The sequence below is a fragment of the Ranitomeya imitator genome, chromosome 1 (genome assembly GCF_032444005.1).
Source record: "Ranitomeya imitator isolate aRanImi1 chromosome 1, aRanImi1.pri, whole genome shotgun sequence".
Classification (NCBI taxonomy): Eukaryota; Metazoa; Chordata; class Amphibia; order Anura; family Dendrobatidae; genus Ranitomeya; species Ranitomeya imitator.
Window position 1 is genome coordinate 422,715,690 of NC_091282.1, and position 18,979 is coordinate 422,734,668.

The 18,979-nt window shown below is 43.1% G+C and overlaps 1 protein-coding gene across 1 annotated transcript in view; it reads left to right on the forward strand.

Annotated features, from left to right (window-relative positions):
- The window catches only part of TRPM6 (transient receptor potential cation channel subfamily M member 6), a 314,173-nt gene that overhangs the window by 147,017 nt on the left and 148,177 nt on the right, over nt 1-18,979 (forward strand). Inside the window, exons 19-23 of the mRNA XM_069763300.1 lie at nt 289-420; nt 535-663; nt 6,727-6,978; nt 8,068-8,242; nt 8,387-8,501. Of these exons, the coding sequence (XP_069619401.1) occupies nt 289-420; nt 535-663; nt 6,727-6,978; nt 8,068-8,242; nt 8,387-8,501 (803 nt within the window). The remainder of the gene's footprint in view (nt 1-288; nt 421-534; nt 664-6,726; nt 6,979-8,067; nt 8,243-8,386; nt 8,502-18,979) is intronic.

The following is an 18,979-nucleotide window of genomic DNA, read 5'->3' on the forward strand; positions in this document are numbered from 1 at the left end:
TAAAGTCACTCTATAAACTTTTTACAACTCCCCTTTAAATGTCAGGAATGCTTTGGGGTGGTTAGTAATGGTATATTATCTGTGTGGCATGGATAAATCCACGTGAGTTGATTGTGCCGGTGTCTTCATTGTGAACAAGAAATAATGTAAAGTAGGTCTATTACTCAATAAAAGCATGAAACCAGTCAACATCTATAGGTACATAGGTTGGAAAAAGTCTTCGGTCCATCAAGTTTAATGTTTCTCCACCAGTTATACATTCTTGGTCCTAATTTTCTTTTTTTTTAGCAAAGCCTCGATGCTGAAAAGGGAATAAAGAATTCCACCCAAGAAAAGAGTCATGTACAAGGAAGCCTGTCTAGAACTAGAAAGATCTGCGAATTCTACAGTGCCCCTATTGTTAAGTTTTGGTTCCACACTGTAAGTAGAGTTCTATAGATCTGGGTCACATGTCGAATTATCTACTGTAGAAATATATTTTTCAGCCTATATTCTAGTTTTATACATTGATGCTTTTCTCACGGTTATTTCTAGATGGCGTACTTGCTTTTTCTTATGCTGTTCACATATGTAGTGTTGGTGAAAATGGAGCCAGTGCCTAGTGTCCAAGAATGGCTGGTCATTACTTACATCTTTACTAATGCTATTGAGAAGGTCAGAGAGGTAAGTGTTCTTAGCACATTCAACTGGAAACCAGGGGCCATTTGGACGATTAATGGTTTTGACCACTTTTGTGTTAGATAAGTCCAGCTGTTAAAACCTACTGATCAACTGTACTCCATTGGAAAGTTGGTGTTAAGTGTTTAACTCCCTTCAGCATCGTCAGAGAAAGAAGAAGACATAATAGGGTTTCCATCACAAATGATGGCTTGTGCATCTAATGAACGGACATGTTGAGCTCAACAGTTCTATCCCAAGTGTCCAAACCAGACAACACCTATCATATACCTTGCATTGCTTCTCAGCGTTTCTGCTGTGGTCATTCATGCTCGTGTTTGACATTCTCGTGGTTTTTGTCGCATTTTTAATAATCACAAATCTTGAGGCTGGAATCACACATTCCGTTATTTTTTTTTTAGCCAAAGCGAGAAGTACCGTAGAATCTCTGCATGTCTTTCATTCCTTAATGCCCAATCAAATCTGTCCAGTTAGAGTAAATCCCTGGTTAGAAAACCCCAAGATTTGTTCTTGAGCTCCTCATGAACACTAGATGGAGGTAATGTGTATGTTTAATGAACCACTCCATTTTTTTTTTTATATTTCACACTAATTTAATTTAAATTTAATTTGATTTTAAAAGGATGAAAGCTGGTCCACCAAATGGGGTTGAATGTACTGTACTGTGTTGGAAAATAAATTTAAAACACATTACCAGAGGCTTACCTAGGATTAGGCCTTGCAAAAGTAACAAAAAATGAGGCTCGTAAGTTCTACATCTGATACGTTCATGATCAGTCTGAAAAGATTTCTAGTATGCCATAGGCATCCAATGTGATCATGCTTGGTGTGCCGTAACAGCCATAAAATTGCATATTCTATGGGAGTAATGGGAGGAGGTGGCGACTTTTCTTAATTTTACTAGTAGGCCCCTAAGATTATGATGCAAATCCCTGCAGCTTGTAAATTCATTAAAATTAGCATGGACTACAAGTCACTATCCACGTTTTATTAGAAAGTTTTCACGGAAATTAGAAGTAAGATCTAGTAAGGTTTGGCTCTAAGAACAGGATCTGCCGGTAAGTGGCGCTGCATGTTGTTGCGCACCGGATATTGTCCATCGTCTTCTGATGCATGATTTATGTTTTCCAGAAATTTCTTTGTGTTATTAAACTTTGAACGTGCTTGTAAGGCTACGTTCAGATTAGCATTGTGCGCCGCTGCGTCGGCGACGCAACGCACGACGCACGAAAAAACGCGTGCAAACGCTGCGTTTTGCGACGCGTGCGTTGTTTTTTGACGAAAATCGGACGCAAGAAAAATGCAACTTGTTGCGTTTTCTTGCGTCCGACGCTAGCGTCAAAAACGACGCACGTGTCGGAAAACGCAACAAGAAAAACGCATGCGTCCCCCATGTTAAACATAGGGGCGCATGACGCGTGCGTCGCCGCTGCGTTTCCCGACGCAGCGTCGGGAAACGCTAATCTGAACGTAGCCTTATTGATAGAAAATGTGTGACCTGTGATTATACAGAGGTGTTCGTGGGTGATCATATCAGGTACTTTGTATGGGCTGCTGGTGCACACTTGGTAATTACTCCATTCTTATCACTGGGATCGCACTCAGGGGAATTGTTGTATTATTATGCACATCATGTTCCAGAACCTCCCAGGTGTTCAGTGAAGCTGAAATATCCCTTTAGGGCCTCCTCATGTTTAAGATGTGTGTAGTCATTGGGGTCACACAGTAAATAAACGGTGATACTATGAATTCCTTTATAATAGCAAAAATAGTCTGAATTTAGTGCTAATATGAGCAGATTTAAAGGAGTATTCCCATCTCCAGGATCCCAAGATGTAGTAGGAATAATAATATTAGCAAATACCTCCAATTAGAAACGTAGTATAGTTTTTCTGATTTGCTATGCCTCTTTCCTCATGGCAGGCATATTTTTTCAAAAATATACAGCCCTGGCAATAATTAAGAGACCACCGCATCAAAACCCTGTCATGGGCAGCCCAATCTCTAGACCTGAACCCCATTGAAAACCTCTGGAATGTAATCAAGAGGATGATGGATAGTCACAAGCCATCAAACAGAGAAGAGCTGCTTACATTTTTACACCAGAAGCAGTGTGAAAGACTGGTGGAAAGCATGCCAAGACGCATGAAAGCTGTGATTAAAAATCATGGTTATTCCACAAAATATTGATTTCAGAACTCATCCTGAGTTAAAACATTAGTATTGTTGTTTCTAAATGATTATGAACTTGTTTTCTTTGCATTATTTGAGGTCTGAACGCACTGTATTTTTTTATTTTGACCATCTCTCCTTTTCCAAAAAAAAAATACAAAATGTATTTCTTGGAAATTCTGAGACATGTTGTCAGAAGTTTATAAGATAAATGAACAATTTACATTTTACTCAAAAATATACCTATAAAGAGAAAAATCAGACAAACTGAACATTTTGCAGTGGTCTCTTAATTTTTGCCAGAGCTGTATATTTGCAAAGATTTTTTTTTTTTTAAACCATGTATTCAGAACTTACACATCCCAGTACAGTACATGAATGAGACAATCCTATGCGAAGATGAAGATGCTAAAAGTACAAACAAATCCAACAATAACATAAGAAAAAAAAAAAACGACTTCTTCTACTGTATGACTGTCTGATTCCACCGAGGGTCAGGGGAACCCAAGAAATGGGCTTAAGGTGACACAGAATGTCAGTCAGGGCTCATCCTCACCCCACTATTATCCAAAATGCAGACGCTAGGCCGTCAGGGCTCATCCTCACACCCCTGTTATCCGAAATGCAGACGCTAGGCCGTCAGGGCTCATCCTCACACCCCTGTTATCCGAAATGCAGACGCTAGGCCGTCAGGGCTCATCCTCACATCCCTGTTATCCGAAATGCAGACGCTAGGCCGTCGGGGCTCATCCTCACACCCGTTATCCGAAATGCAGACGCTAGGCCGTCAGGGCTCATCCTCACACCCCTGTTATCTGAAATGCAGACGCTAGGCCGTCAGGGCTCATCCTCACATCCCTGTTATCCGAAATGCAGACGCTAGGCCGTCAGGGCTCATCCTCACACCCCTGTTATCCGAAATGCAGACGCTAGGCCATCAGGGCTCATCCTCACACCCCTGTTATCTGAAATGCAGATGCTAGGCCATCAGGGCTCATCCTCACACCCCTGTTATCCGAAATGCAGACCCTAGGCCGTCAGGGCTCATCCTCACACCCCTGTTATCCGAAATGCAGACCCTAGGCCGTCAGGGCTCATTCTCACACCCCTGTTATCCGAAATGCAGACGCTAGGCCGTCAGGGCTCATCCTCACACCCCTGTTATCCGAAATGCAGACGTTAGGCCATCAGGGCTCATCCTCACACCCCTGTTATCCGAAATGCAGACGTTAGGCAGTCAGGGCTTGTCCTCACACCTGTTATCCTTGCTAACTACCTACCATGGTACCTTTTTCTTTTTCATGAGCACACGTGAGTTGGTGTCAGGTTCATGTTCATTTGGCAGTCCATTTGGCTGGGATTCTGTATACCTCTACAGACCCTCTGCATGGTCTTTCCTCACCGATGTTTCTTGCATACATACCATGCACCTTGTCTCATGCTCACGAGTTGTCAATATTTGTTTGATGTATGATTCTACCGGCCTTGTGCTTTTTTTTAACTGGGCAGCAAAGGCTATACTTACTATATCTCCGTATATCTTGACTTTCCCATGGAGATTCTCTTTTGTCCTTGGCATCTTGCACTTTATGAGGGTCAGTGGGATTGGTAATAGAGGTTGTGTTCTTCCTCCACACATCATAGATTATGCATCTCACGGTTGCCTTGTCTATTTCAGGTTCAAGGGTGTTTTCTTGTATGTGTTTTTAGATTTTTTTTTATTATATATGGTTTGTTCGTCTCTTGGTGTTTAATAAAGACATGCTTTTATACATAATTGGGTGTGTACATCACTCATGTTTTGGGCTTTTCTCTTGTTCCTGTATTGTTGTTTCCATACATAATATAGCACCCTTGTATTCACTTTAGTTTATTATTTATTCCATATGTTTTGGTGCACCCTATGTATTATATACACGGGCAGTCTGGGATGACTGTAGCCCATATTTTAGTATACATATCGTTGCAGCTCCGGGATATATAAATTCTTTTTCTGAAAAGCAAGGAGATAGATTTACATCTGATGTCCATTCAGCAATGGTGGGTGTTCTGTGAGACACGAATGCCTGACCACACACTTCTGAGCAATGAACAAGGATTCAATTGAAAACAGACTGTCTGAGGTCACTTAAGGTACCGTCACACTCAGCAACTTTGCAACGAGAACGACAACGATCCGTGACGTTGCAGCGTCCTGGATAGCGATCTCGTTGTGTTTGACACGCAGCAGCGATCTGGATCCCGCTGTGCCATCGCTGGTCGGAGCTAGAAGTCCAGAACTTTATTTGGTCGTCAGGTCGGCGTGTATCGTCATGTTTGACAGCAAAAGAAACGATGCCTGCAATGTTTTACATGGAGCTAACAACCAGCGAGAACGATAAGTGAGTCGCCGTTACGTCACTGGATCGCTCCTGCATCGTTCTGGAGTTGCTGTGTTTGACGTCTCTACAGCGACCTAAACAGCGACGCTCCAGCGATCGGCTCGTTGTCAATATCGCTGCAACGTCGCTGAGTGTGATGGTACCTTTAGTACTGTTGAGGGTCAGTAAACAGAAGATAACTCCCAGGGTCCTCTGTGACAGGCTATCCTATATTATCATGTAGGAATCTAACCTCCTGGGCCCTGAATGCCCCTAAGAGATGAAATATTTCATCAGCCCCTACACTTGGTGCAGACATCCGGATCTGCAAAGATTTTTTATTTCAGTCTTTAATTAAGATCTGATGTATGACTCCAATGTGTGTATTGGCACATAGACTTCCTATCAAGTACATCGCTCTGTGCACACCCTCAGAGCTTCTGTCTGCTGAGCAATGCTCTGCATAGCTACTTTTTGAGTGATCAGTGGAGATCTCTGGACACTAACTCCGCCAATCTACTACATACTATATGTCAGCTTGTACCCATCACTGAGAAAAAAAATAAGGACTCTAGACATTCCCTTATTCTTTTTTTCAGCAATGTACTTTCATACACTAACCAATAGGTAAAGGCAAATCACACTGACATAGTGTGATGTAATAGTTTTGCAATTTCATTTTGAAGGCTGCTGCCCTAAGATTTCAAGTTGGAATTAAATATGAAAAATGCCTCTTTAGAGTGGAAGAAGACTTAAACTCTGGTGAAACCTATTTTAAGTAGCAATCCTTTTACATTGCATGGCTTGTAAGACTCCTTACACTTGCATGCCAGGTATGTCACTCTCCACAAGGATAAATGTCACACCTTAGATCCCATTCAGAAGCCTCTCATACCGCCTAATCAGGTTTCATGCTTTGCACTGATGGGGAACAACTCCCTGAAACACCGTGTTTGCAAATTGAGATTCTGCTTAGGCTTTTATCCTAGGTCATGTGGCAAAGCTTGTTGAAGGGTCAATATAAATTTTTAGGATTGTTACTTCCAATAGGTGGCACTAGATTTCAAGTTCTCTTCCTCTGCGAAGAGGCAATTTGCATATTTAATTTTTCCAGAGGAACATTGCATGGCCTATAAGTCTCCTTACACTGGCTTGCCAAGCATATCACTCTCCACAAGGAGAAAAGTTACCCCATAGATCCGAGTTGGCATTCACAATTAAATAGAGCCATGCTGGTTGTCATCTTGTCAATTTGTTGAGTATCCAATTCAAGTTTAACGACATAAAATGGCAAAGAGTAGACTAAGGAACGATAATATATAATAAAGGTATAATTCCAATAGATATTACCTGGACACAAAAGCAAGGATGAGTCCTAGATATGAAGGGGTTAATACACATGGTTCATTTTCTGGGACTAACGGGTTTTTTTTTTTAATATTTGCTTTACATATCTTTCCATGAAGGTGTTAACAATATTCTCATTTTTTATCTTTTGTTTTTTTTTTTCTATTAGGTTTTTATGTCGGAACCTGGAAAATTAACTCAGAAAGTCAAGGTCTGGCTGAATGAATACTGGAATGTGACAGACTCGATAGCGATTATTTTATTTGTGGTTGGTTTTGCCCTGCGCTGGGCTGATCCTCCTCTGCAAACAGCGGGGAGAATCATTTACTGCCTGGACATCATTTTTTGGTATACACGACTGCTGGATTTCTTTGCTGTGAACCAGCAAGCTGGTCCTTATATCACGATGATCGGCAAGATGGTAAGAGTGAAACAAATTAAAAGAAAAGTTAATTTTTCAGTCCTTAAAATTTGATCTAGTTCTTAAAAGGGTTTTCCAGGTCTTATTTTTTGCTATGGGGTTAAGAAGCTACTTGCAGGACAACTTCATGCCTGTTGTGCCTGGCGATTATCTCTGACAGGTCAGAGGAGACACTGGCCGCTCCTGCCAACGATTCTATGACTTGACTTTGATAGAGCAGCTTCTTATCTTCTGCTTTGCTCTGTTGACCAGACATCTGTGCCAATTTCATACTGATTGACAGCTAGCACACTACTGTTTAACTGCGGGGGGGTGGGGGCAACTGTCATTCAGCATGACTTCAGAAGTGATGCCCTGTTGACAGGGCAGAGCGGAAGAGGAAGAGCTGCTCTCTTGACATGAAGTCAAAGAAAGCAGCAGAAGCGCCTGTTAGAGCGGTCAGAATTTGACATCGGGGAGAACAGGCAGGTAGTTGGCAATTATTTGGCCTAATTGCAAAAAATAAGCAAGCCCTTCAATTCACTTCATTGCTGCCGGTCAAAATACGCTGTGGTGAGCCACTGGCTATGAGCTCTTTTTTTCCTATCATACTTAGTGGTGCAAGAAAAGTCAGAGCTGGACTAGAACTAAAAATTATGGGATAATGAAAAATATTTTTCTTTTGTTGTTACATCACTGTATGGATCTGGTTAACTGTTCTGCTGAAATAGTAATAGAATATGGTCACTATGTAAATGTACAGTGCTTTGATCTGTCAGTAGCATTAGCCTTCCCCCCTCCACCACATTTATGGGCATGCAGGTCTTAGAAAATACAAAGGTGCCGATTGATTTAGTATTCAATCTGTTGCTGCATTCCTGAGAAATCGTCATTTCATTCATATGGAAAGCAGGCATTAAGGGCTCTGGGTGTCACAGAGCACTTCCTGAGCCGCTGCTTCTTGAGGTTTTTTCCCTGCCCAGCACCATCCTCTTTAGCTTTATGTGTGCGTTTAAACAAATTTAATTTTCTATTTAGCAATTTAGATATCTACCAATTAATCTGTCTTACCATCCTGCTAAAATGTATTTTGCTTTTTTTTTCCCCCAGACATCAAACATGTTCGGCATTGTAATTATAATGGCTATTGTTCTGCTGGCCTTTGGTGTGGCTCGGAAAGCGATTCTTTCTCCATCAGAGCCACCTTCCTGGACACTGGCTCGTGATATTGTATTTCAGCCATACTGGATGATGTTTGGTGAAGTCTATGCTGGTGAAATAGATGGTGAGGCAAAATGCTGGTAACATTGCTTAATAGTTGGTGCATAGAGATTATTGCTTCATTCTATACTGTCGATTTAGGTTGTAATTCCTTCATGTATATATTTTGCACATTTTTGTTGACTTTCTGTTTAATGTCTCCTTTCAGCATGTGAAGAAAATCCAGATTGCCCCCCTGGTTCATTCATCACCCCATTTCTGCAAGCTGTCTACCTTTTTATTCAGTACATCATCATGGTCAACCTGCTAATTGCTTTTTTTAAGTAGGTACTACTGGGTATGTGAAAGTATTGTGCAAATGTCTGTTCAAGATGGCAAATGTACAGTGCCGGCAAAAAAAATCTTTACACTTGCGCAGCAAAAAAAAACTTTACATATAAAATCCACATCATAATTTCAATTATTTAAAAGTGTACACAATGAAGGAGATAATAAAAAACTGTCTAATATTAAAGCTGGCTTTGTTGCAAATATCAACCAATCAACGCTCAGTTTTCACTTCTCTGGTTAAGCGAAAGCTGCACTCTGATTGGTTGTTATGTGCAGCCCAGCCAGTTTTGCTATTAGGCAGTCTTTTATTATCTCCCTCAGTTTTTTATTATCTCCCACAATGGGTCGAAAGAAGCTTAAAATGGAAGAGAAATCCCGTGCCTTGACTCTGCTCGAGAAGGGGGATTCGGTGATTGCTGTAGCTAGAGATCTGGGAGTGTCAAGAGAAGCAATTTATCAACTGAAGTGATCGGCGGCATCATTGCCTCCTGGGATGGTACCGCAGAGGAAGTCAGGCTCTGGCGCACCTAAGAAGACTTCACCAAGGAGTGATAAGCTTCTGAAGCGTGAAGTGATGTCACATCCTTCTATAACTGCTGTTGAACTAAAAAACAAGTTCCCTATGCTCCTCCAGAACATCGCAACTAGGAGAATTCGTCACCGCCTGCAGAAGGACCTGGGTCTACCAAGTTGCCGTGCCGCAGAGAAGCCCCTGCTCACAGCAGCAATGAGGAAGAAAAGGCTTGCCTTTTGTAACAAATATCAAGATTGGACATCTGAAGAGTGAAAGAAAGTGATGTTTAGTGATGAGAGCACTTTCAGGCTGGTCAGGGGAGACTCAAAGGTTGTGCATCGTCCGAGTACCGTGTCACGGTATGACCCAAAATATACAGTACTAAAGGAGGTGCTAAAGACACTGTGGGTAAACAGGGCTGCCACTAGACATTTTGGGGCCCCATACTGGCAAAATTTTCGGGGTCCCCTTGAGACTCCGCCCAGGCTCCACCCCAGCCCCGCCTCCAGGCTCCACCCCTCGAACTGTCCACAGTCACACCGTTCTCTCTTGGAAAATCTCCACTTCTCACCTATCACACATTGACAGTTCCCATCACCAGATCACACATATAGCCGGCAGCTTTTGTTTTGGCCAAAAGATTTTTTAAGCCGCCACCATAACACGGTAGACACTTTTGGCCGGGCCCTAATCTGCTGTAACCTATTAAATATTTGTTAAAATATGCAATACAATTTAGGTATATTTTTATTTATTTTTAAATTTTTAAAATGACCTATAATACCACATACAAGGAACAAATACCACAGCACTATGACCAGATGACATATTACCACCACAGTGATCGAATGATATAAAATACAAGGAACAAATACCACCGCACCATGACCAGACCACATATTACCACCACACAGTGACTGAATACTACAATACTGATCAGTAATTAAAAAAAACCCCACAATTCTATCACCATCAGTGCCATTATACACAGGAGATCTGTAATTAGTAAGCAGTGTCTGTGTACAGGTAATACAGTGATCACCGGTGACATTATACACAGGAGCTCTGTATATAATGTATAGGTAATACAGTGATCACTGGTGACATTGTACACAGGACCTCTGTATATAGTATACAGTGTATAGTGTCAGTGTATAGGTAACACTGACTCACCAGTGACGTCTCTAGGTGAAGTCCTTCATCTTTCATCCAGCACAGACCGCCATCACTTCATCCAGCCAGGACTTGTCTCTGCAGGAAATAACACAGTTATCTCGAGTTCCGCTTGTAGAACACATTACTTAATTTTCCCAGCCTCTACATTACACCACATGAAGAAGGCGACATAGTATCACTCTACACAGTAACAGGACCGCCCCCCATTTAAAACAGTATACTCAAAAAATAAAATAAATACATCACTGCAATAATAATATCCCTTAATTAGCCCCTATGGTAATATTCGCCATCCTAGCCCCCGTGTGTCTCATTCCAGGCTCCAGCCATATGTTCTCCCATCCTGCCCTCATGAGTATCCATTCTGCCCCATATGATCTCCCCATCCTGCCCCATCGTATCCATCCTGCCCCATCTGTCTCCAATCCTGCCCTGTCTGTCTCCATTCTGCCCCATCTGTTTCCAATCCTGCCCCATCTGTGTCCAGCACTCTGCCCCATCTGTTTCCAATTCTGCCCCATCTGTGTCCAGCACTCTGCCCCATCTGTTTCCAATCCTGCCTCATCTGTGTCCAGCACTCTGCCCCATCTGTGTCCAATCCTGCCCCCATCTGTGTCCAGCACTCTGCCCCATCTGTGTCCAATTCTGCCCCATCTGTGTCCAGCACTCTGCCCCATCTGTGTCCAATCCTGCCCCAATCTGTGTCCAGCACTCTGCCCCATCTGTGTCCAGCACTCTGCCCCATCTGTGTCCAGCACTCTGTCCCATCTGTGTCCAGCACTCTGTCCCATCTGTGTCCAGCACTCTGTCCCATCTGTGTCCAGCACTCTGCCCCATCTGTGTCCAGCACTCTGCCCCATCTATGTCCAGCACTCTGCCCCAACTGTTTCCAATCCTGCCCCATCTGTGTCCAGCACTCTGCCCCATCTGTTTCCAATCCTGCCCCATCTGTGTCCAGCACTCTGCCCCATCTGTTTCCAATCCTGCCCCTTCTCTGTCCAGCACTCTGCCCCATCTCTGTCCAGCACTCTGCCCCATCTCTGTCCAGCACTCTGCCCCATCTCTGTCCAGCACTCTGCCCCATCTCTGTCCAGCTTTTTGCCTCTGTGTCCAGCGTTCTTCCCTGGGCCGCCCAGATCGCCGCTCTTAAGAAAAAAAAAAAAAAGTAGTTCTTACCTGGCCGTGCTCCTGCGGCGGGTGAAGTTCTCTGTCTCCACGCAGCTGCAGCGTGCACTCGCCGGTGACTGACAATGATGTCAGACGCCGGCGACATGCACGCACGCTGCGGCTGATGTCAGCTGCCAGCCTCAGATTGGCTGGCGGCTGTTAACTAGTGAGGTGCAGGCCCGCACGTCAATAGCTTTAAACAGCTGCAGCGTCAGCGCTAAGGGCCCGGTTAGCCTGCGGCTGCCGTCTCATCTGCTCACCGGGCCCCATACGCCAGTCACGGCCGTCATGCCCTGATGGCGGCCCTGTGGGTAAACATGGACTCCACATACTTAGCCAGCCTTGCTGAATCCATGCCTAAACGACTGCAGATGGTGATAAAATGTAAGAGTGACATGACAAAATGCTAATTATAATAAAATATCCACAATAAAACATTTGAATCCACTTGAATATTAAGATTTTGTGGTTTCATTAAACTTGTAAAGATTTTTTTTGCCGCCAGCCCGCCACTGTATATAAGTAAGAGGCTCCACTAGGGGTGGACACAGGCAGTTAAGTGCCCTTGTGCAGGAGCAGTATATGGACCCTTTGCTTTTTAATACCTCATAGAGTGCCCCATATATTATGTCCCTAAATAAATAACTATGAAATTCATTTATATGCAACCTAACAGATAGTAGGGAGCTGTTGCTTTAAGGGTCGTAGTGATCTGCCTTGCTTATTGGGCCTCAGTGCAGCTTTATAGTTTGTGCTCCTCTACCATTGACATTGGCATTACCAGGGGCAAAGACTTACAGAGCAAGCTTCAGTCTGCAGCGAAAGTGCTTTGCATTTTGTCCAAGTAGTTCTACTTTGGTCTCATCTGACCAATAGCACCTTCTTCCACATGCCATGTAGTCGGAATTTTTTGGCTAAATGCAAAGTATGTTGTGTGGCAGAAAACTTAACACTGCACATCATCCTGAAAATATCATGACTTTTGGATATGGGATGGATCCCACTCCATCTTAAAACCACCATAAACCTAGGTACTAAAATAAATACACAAGACACATTATTTTGGTTGTCAAAATGGCCACAGCTTTAATTCAAATCACAGGATTAAATAATCACAGTAGGAGTCAGGTGGAGTGCTAGTACATTGGGATTCACAAGTACTGCAATATCCCCAGCTGTCTGACATACAGCACCAGGACAGACAGCCATAAAGGGGCGGCACGCACTGGCTTGCCATTCAAGCAGAGCCAGTAAACTTTCAGGGCACCAATGACCCTATTATGCTCACTCCTGTGCTTAACCACTGTGCCCACCCCTGATTGATGTTACCATTACAACGTCCTTGAGGCTGGCCACCGAAGCCGAACCTGTTCATCACCATGAGGTTTTGCATCCTCTATTAGTTAAAATGAGTCCACCTTAACTTGTCTGCAACTTCCACCTGACTCCTAAACCGCCACCAGCGAGGCCATTTGACACCTTGAATGGACTCGACCCCCATCACCCATGCCTAATAAAGTCATCAACCAGTTCTGCATGCTATGGAAAGACTGTGCATATAAGGAACAAAATTCCAGGGCTACAACAGATTAATTTTAACAATGCAACACTACCAAATTATGAGCGATAATACGGTAACTACAGCAAAATAACAGCCGCTAAACATCCTGCAATGAGGATCCTATAATGGGGAATGCGGAAACTAAACCATAATAAAGGGGTAGCCACAGTCTGACTACCTGTATAATGACATCTGTCATGCCTCAAAAACTACTATACCGCATGTATTGTAGCCAGCTCTAATAACTCACCAATTTACAGATTTTAGTTCTAGAAACCACCATTACATACAGTAGCTGAGCTGTGCAGTAACCAATTCTTAAACATGAATCTCTGAGGTAATATTACTCCCAAATAAGATGTAAGAGCTGAGACTACATTAATACATGATGAATGTGGAGTAGTATATCAGCCATGTCTGCAGGGAGGTACACATGAGGGAACATGGCGGCTACATGAATTTCTGAGGTAAAATTGATCCCATATATGATGTAGGAGCTGACACTACACTAATACATGATGTGTGAGGTGAATGTACTCCTATCAGCTATAATGTAAAGTGATAACCCCAGTATTATACTCCCTGAAACTGCAGACATGTTTCCTCCTGTCCATCCCGTGAGAGAAAGAGGGAGAGCCAGAGTTGCCTCACCCTCCTCACAGTAATACACCAGGCACAAACATCTAAACTCCTTCCTCCTAAAGCAACATCACTCTTGTTTAAAATCTACACCGCAATACAAACAAAAGCTGCAGGAGTTTACGGTCCACCCATCCCCAAGTCATGTCCACCTCCATCTAGTCTCCGGTGGTCTCTTTCCCATCAAACTTGGTGGCATCATCATGCTGCGGGGATGTAACATAGTAACATAGTTAGTAAGGCCGAAAAAAGACATTTGTCCATCCAGTTCAGCCTATATTCCATCATAATAAATCCCCAGATCTACGTCCTTCTACAGAACCTAATTGTATGATACAATATTGTTCTGCTCCAGGAAGACATCCAGGCCTCTCTTGAACCCCTCGACTGAGTTCGCCATCACCACCTCCTCAGGCAAGCAATTCCAGATTCTCACTGCCCTAACAGTAAAGAATCCTCTTCTATGTTGGTGGAAAAACCTTCTCTCCTCCAGACGCAAAGAATGCCCCCTTGTGCCCGTCACCTTCCTTGGTATAAACAGATCCTCAGCGAGATATTTGTATTGTCCCCTTATATACTTATACATGGTTATTAGATCGCCCCTCAGTCGTTTTTTTTCTAGACTAAATAATCCTAATTTCGCTAATCTATCTGGGTATTGTAGTTCTCCCATCCCCTTTATTAATTTTGTTGCCCTCCTTTGTACTCTCTCTAGTTCCATTATATCCTTCCTGAGCACCGGTGCCCAAAACTGGACACAGTACTCCATGTGCGGTCTAACTAGGGATTTGTACAGAGGCAGTATAATGCTCTCATCATGTGTATCCAGACCTCTTTTAATGCACCCCATGATCCTGTTTGCCTTGGCAGCTGCTGCCTGGCACTGGCTGCTCCAGGTAAGTTTATCATTAACTAGGATCCCCAAGTCCTTCTCCCTGTCAGATTTACCCAGTGGTTCCCCATTCAGTGTGTAATGGTGACATTGATTCCTTCTTCCCATGTGTATAACCTTACATTTATCATTGTTAAACCTCATCTGCCACCTTTCAGCCCAAGTTTCCAACTTATCCAGATCCATCTGTAGCAGAATACTATCTTCTCTTGTATTAACTGCTTTACATAGTTTTGTATCATCTGCAAATATCGATATTTTACTGTGTAAACCTTCTACCAGATCATTAATGAATATGTTGAAGAGAACAGGTCCCAATACCGACCCCTGCGGTACCCCACTGGTCACAGCGACCCAGTTAGAGACTATACCATTTATAACCACCCTCTGCTTTCTATCACTAAGCCAGTTACTAACCCATTTACACACAATTTCCCCCAGACCAAGCATTCTCATTTTGTGTACCAACCTCTTGTGCAGCACGGTATCAAACGCTTTGGAAAAATCGAGATATACCACGTCCAATGACTCGCCGTGGTCCAGCCTATAGCTTACCTCTTCATAAAAACTGATTAGATTGGTTTGACAGGAGCGATTTCTCATAAACCCATGCTGATATGGAGTTAAACAGTTATTCTCATTGAGATAATCCAGAATAACATCCCTCAGAAACCCTTCAAATATTTTAGCAACAATAGAGGTTAGACTTACTGGCCTATAATTTCCAGGTTCACTTTTAGAGCCCTTTTTGAATATTGGCACCACATTTGCTATGCACCAATCCTGCGGAACAGACCCTGTCGCTATAGAGTCCCTAAAAATAAGAAATAATGGTTTATCTATTACATTACTTAGTTCTCTTAGTACTCGTGGGTGTATGCCATCCGGACCCGGAGATTTATCTATTTTAATCTTATTTAGCCGGTTTCGCACCTCTTCTTGGGTTAGATTGGTGACCCTTAATATAGGGTTTTCATTGTTTCTTGGGATTTCACCTAGCATTTCATTTTCCACCGTGAATACCGTGGAGAAGAAGGTGTTTAATATGTTAGCTTTTTCCTCGTCATCTACAACCATTCTTTCCTCACTATTTTTTAAGGGGCCTACATTTTCAGTTTTTATTCTTTTACTATTGATATAGTTGAAGAACAGTTTGGGATTAGTTTTACTCTCCTTAGCAATGTGCTTCTCTGTTTCCTTTTTGGCAGCTTTAATTAGTTTTTTAGATAAAGTATTTTTCTCCTTATAGTTTTTTAGAGCTTCAATGGTGCCATCCTGCTTTAGTAGTGCAAATGCTTTCTTTTTACTGTTAATTGCCTGTCTTACTTCTTTGTTTAGCCACATTGGGTTTTTCCTATTTCTAGTCCTTTTATTCCCACAAGGTATAAACCGCTTACACTGCCTATTTAGGATGTTCTTAAACATTTCCCATTTATTATCTGTATTCTTATTTCTGAGGATATTGTCCCAGTCTACCAGATTAAGGGCATCTCTAAGCTGGTCAAACTTTGCCTTCCTAAAGTTCAGTGTTTTTGTGACTCCCTGACAAGTCCCCCTAGTGAAAGACAGGTGAAACTGTACAATATTGTGGTCGCTATTTCCTAGATGCCCGACCACCTGCAGATTTGTTATTCTGTCAGGTCTATTAGATAGTATTAGGTCTAAAAGTGCTGCTCCTCTGGTTGGATTCTGCACCAATTGTGAAAGATAATTTTTCTTGGTTATTAGCAGAAACCTGTTGCCTTTATGGGTTTCACAGGATTCTGTTTCCCAGTTAATATCCGGGTAGTTAAAGTCCCCCATAACCAGGACCTCATTATGGGTTGCAGCTTCATCTATCTGCTTTAGAAGTAGACTTTCCATGGTTTCTGTTATATTTGGGGGTTTGTAACAGACCCCAATGAGAATTTTGTTACCATTTTTCCCTCCATGAATTTCGACCCATATGGACTCGACATCCTCATTTCCTTCGCTAATATCCTCCCTTAAAGTGGACTTTAGACAAGACTTTACATAGAGACAAACCCCTCCTCCTCTCCGATTTTTACGATCCTTTCTAAACAGACTGTAACCCTGTAAGTTAACTGCCCAGTCATAGCTTTCATCTAACCATGTCTCGGTTATTCCCACTATGTCAAAGTTACCTGTAGATATTTCTGCTTCTAGTTCTTCCATCTTGTTTGTCAGGCTTCTGGCGTTTGCGAGCATGCAGTTTAGAGGATTTTGTTTTGTTCCAATCTCCTCGCTGTGGATTGTTTTAGAAATGTTCTTACCTCCCTTCTGAGTATGTTTTCCTGGATCTTCTTTGTTCAAGTCTAATATTTTTCTTCCCGTCCCCTCTTCTTCTAGTTTAACGCCCTCCTGATGAGTGTAGCAAGTCTTCTGGCGAATGTGTGTTTCCCAGGTTTGTTGAGGTGTAGTCCGTCTCTGGCGAGGAGTCCATCGTACAAGTAATTCACACCGTGGTCCAGGAATCCGAATCCTTGTTGTCTGCACCATCGTCTTAGCCAGTTGTTTGCATCAAGGATCCTGTTCCATCTCCTGGTGCCATGCCCGTCTACTGGAAGGATAGAAGAAAAAACTACCTGTGCATCCAGTTCCTTTACTTTCTTCCCCAACTCTTCAAAGTCTTTGCAGATTGTCGGTAGGTCCTTCCTTGCCGTGTCATTGGTGCCAACATGTATCAGAAGAAATGGGTGGACGTCCTTGGAGTTGAAGAGCTTTGGTATCCTATCGGTCACATCCTTGATCATCGCACCTGGAAGGCAGCATACTTCTCTTGCAGTTATGTCCGGTCTGCAGATGGCTGCTTCTGTGCCTCTCAGTAGTGAGTCTCCCACCACCACCACTCTTCGTTGCTTCTTGGCTGTACTTTTTGCTGTCACTTGTTGCTGTGTGCCCTTTTCTTTTTTGCTTGCTGGTATTGCTTCATCCTTAGGTGTGCCATCTTCATCCTCTACAAAGATTTGATATCGGTTCTTCAGTTGTGTGGTTGGTGATTTCTCCATGGTCTTCTTGCTTCTTTTGGTCACATGCTTCCACTCATCTGCTTTTGGAGGTTCTCTGACACTTTTTTCACCTTCTGTGACCAGTAGAGATGCTTCTGTTCTGTCTAGAAAGTTTTCATTCTCTTTGATGAGTTTCAAAGTTGCTATTCTTTCTTCCAGACCCCGCACCTTTTCTTCTAAAAGGGCCACTAGTCTACACTTCTGACAGGTGAAATTTAATTCTTCTTCTGGTCGATCTGTGAACATGTAGCACATGCTGCAGCTCACCATGTAGGTTGTCACATCTGCCATGTTGCTCCTAGATCCTGCTGACTTGCTGTGTGTTTTCCTTCTTGTGTAATCTACTCAATCAAGCTCTCTTGCATTAATGTCCTACAGGCAAAAATTTGCGCGCCGTAAGGTGCGCGGTTTGGTGATTCTTTCCAAGCAGCTGGTCCCGGCTGTACCCAATGATCTTCTAGCTTAGGGAGACTCTTCGCTTTTCCCAGAAGGCACCTGGAATATGCAAATTAGCCTCCTCAAGCTTGAATCCCTGGTTTGGTGATTCTTTCCAAGCAGCTGGTCCCGGCTGTACCCAACGATCTTCTAGCTTAGGGAGACTCTTCGCTTTTCCCAGAAGGCACCTGGAATATGCAAATTAGCCTCCTCAAGCTTGAATCCCTGGTTTGGTGATTCTTTCCAAGCAGCTGGTCCCGGCTGTACCCAACGATCTTCTAGCTTAGGGAGACTCTTCGCTTTTCCCAGAAGGCACCTGGAATAGGCAAATTAGCCTCCTCAGGCTTGAATCCCTGGTTTGGTGATTCTTTCCAAGCAGCTGGTCCCGGCTGTACCCAACGATCTTCTAGCTTAGGGAGACTCTTCGCTTTTCCCAGAAGGCACCTGGAATATGCAAATTAGCCTCCTCAAGCTTGAATCCCTGGTTTGGTGATTCTTTCCAAGCAGCTGGTCCCGGCTGTACCCAACGATCTTCTAGCTTAGGGAGACTCTTCGCTTTTCCCAGAAAGCACCTGGAATATGCAAATTAGCCTCCTCAAGCTTGAATCCCTGGTTTTGCTTTTCTTCAACAGGGACAGGGGACCTGGTTAGAGTTAATGGGGAATATGGTTCAAGCTAAATACATGGCAATCCTGGAGGAAAACCTGTTAGACTGCAAAAGACTTACGACTGGGGCACAGTTTCACCTTCCAGCAGGACAATCGCCCTAAACATACTGCCAGAGCTACAATGCAATGGTTTACATTCACAGCATATTCTTGAATTATGTGTTTGAATGGTCATTCATGGTCCAGACATAAATCCCATTGAGAATCTGTGGCAAGACTTGAAAATTGATGTTCACAGACGCCTCCATCCAACCTCACTGAGCTAGAGCTAATTTGCAAAGAAGAATGGGCAAATCTGGTAGAGACATATCCCAAAAGACTTGCAGCAGTAATTGCAGGGAAAAATTATCCTATAAAGTATTGACTCAGGGGGTCTGAATACAAATGCACGTCACAATTTTCAGAATTGTT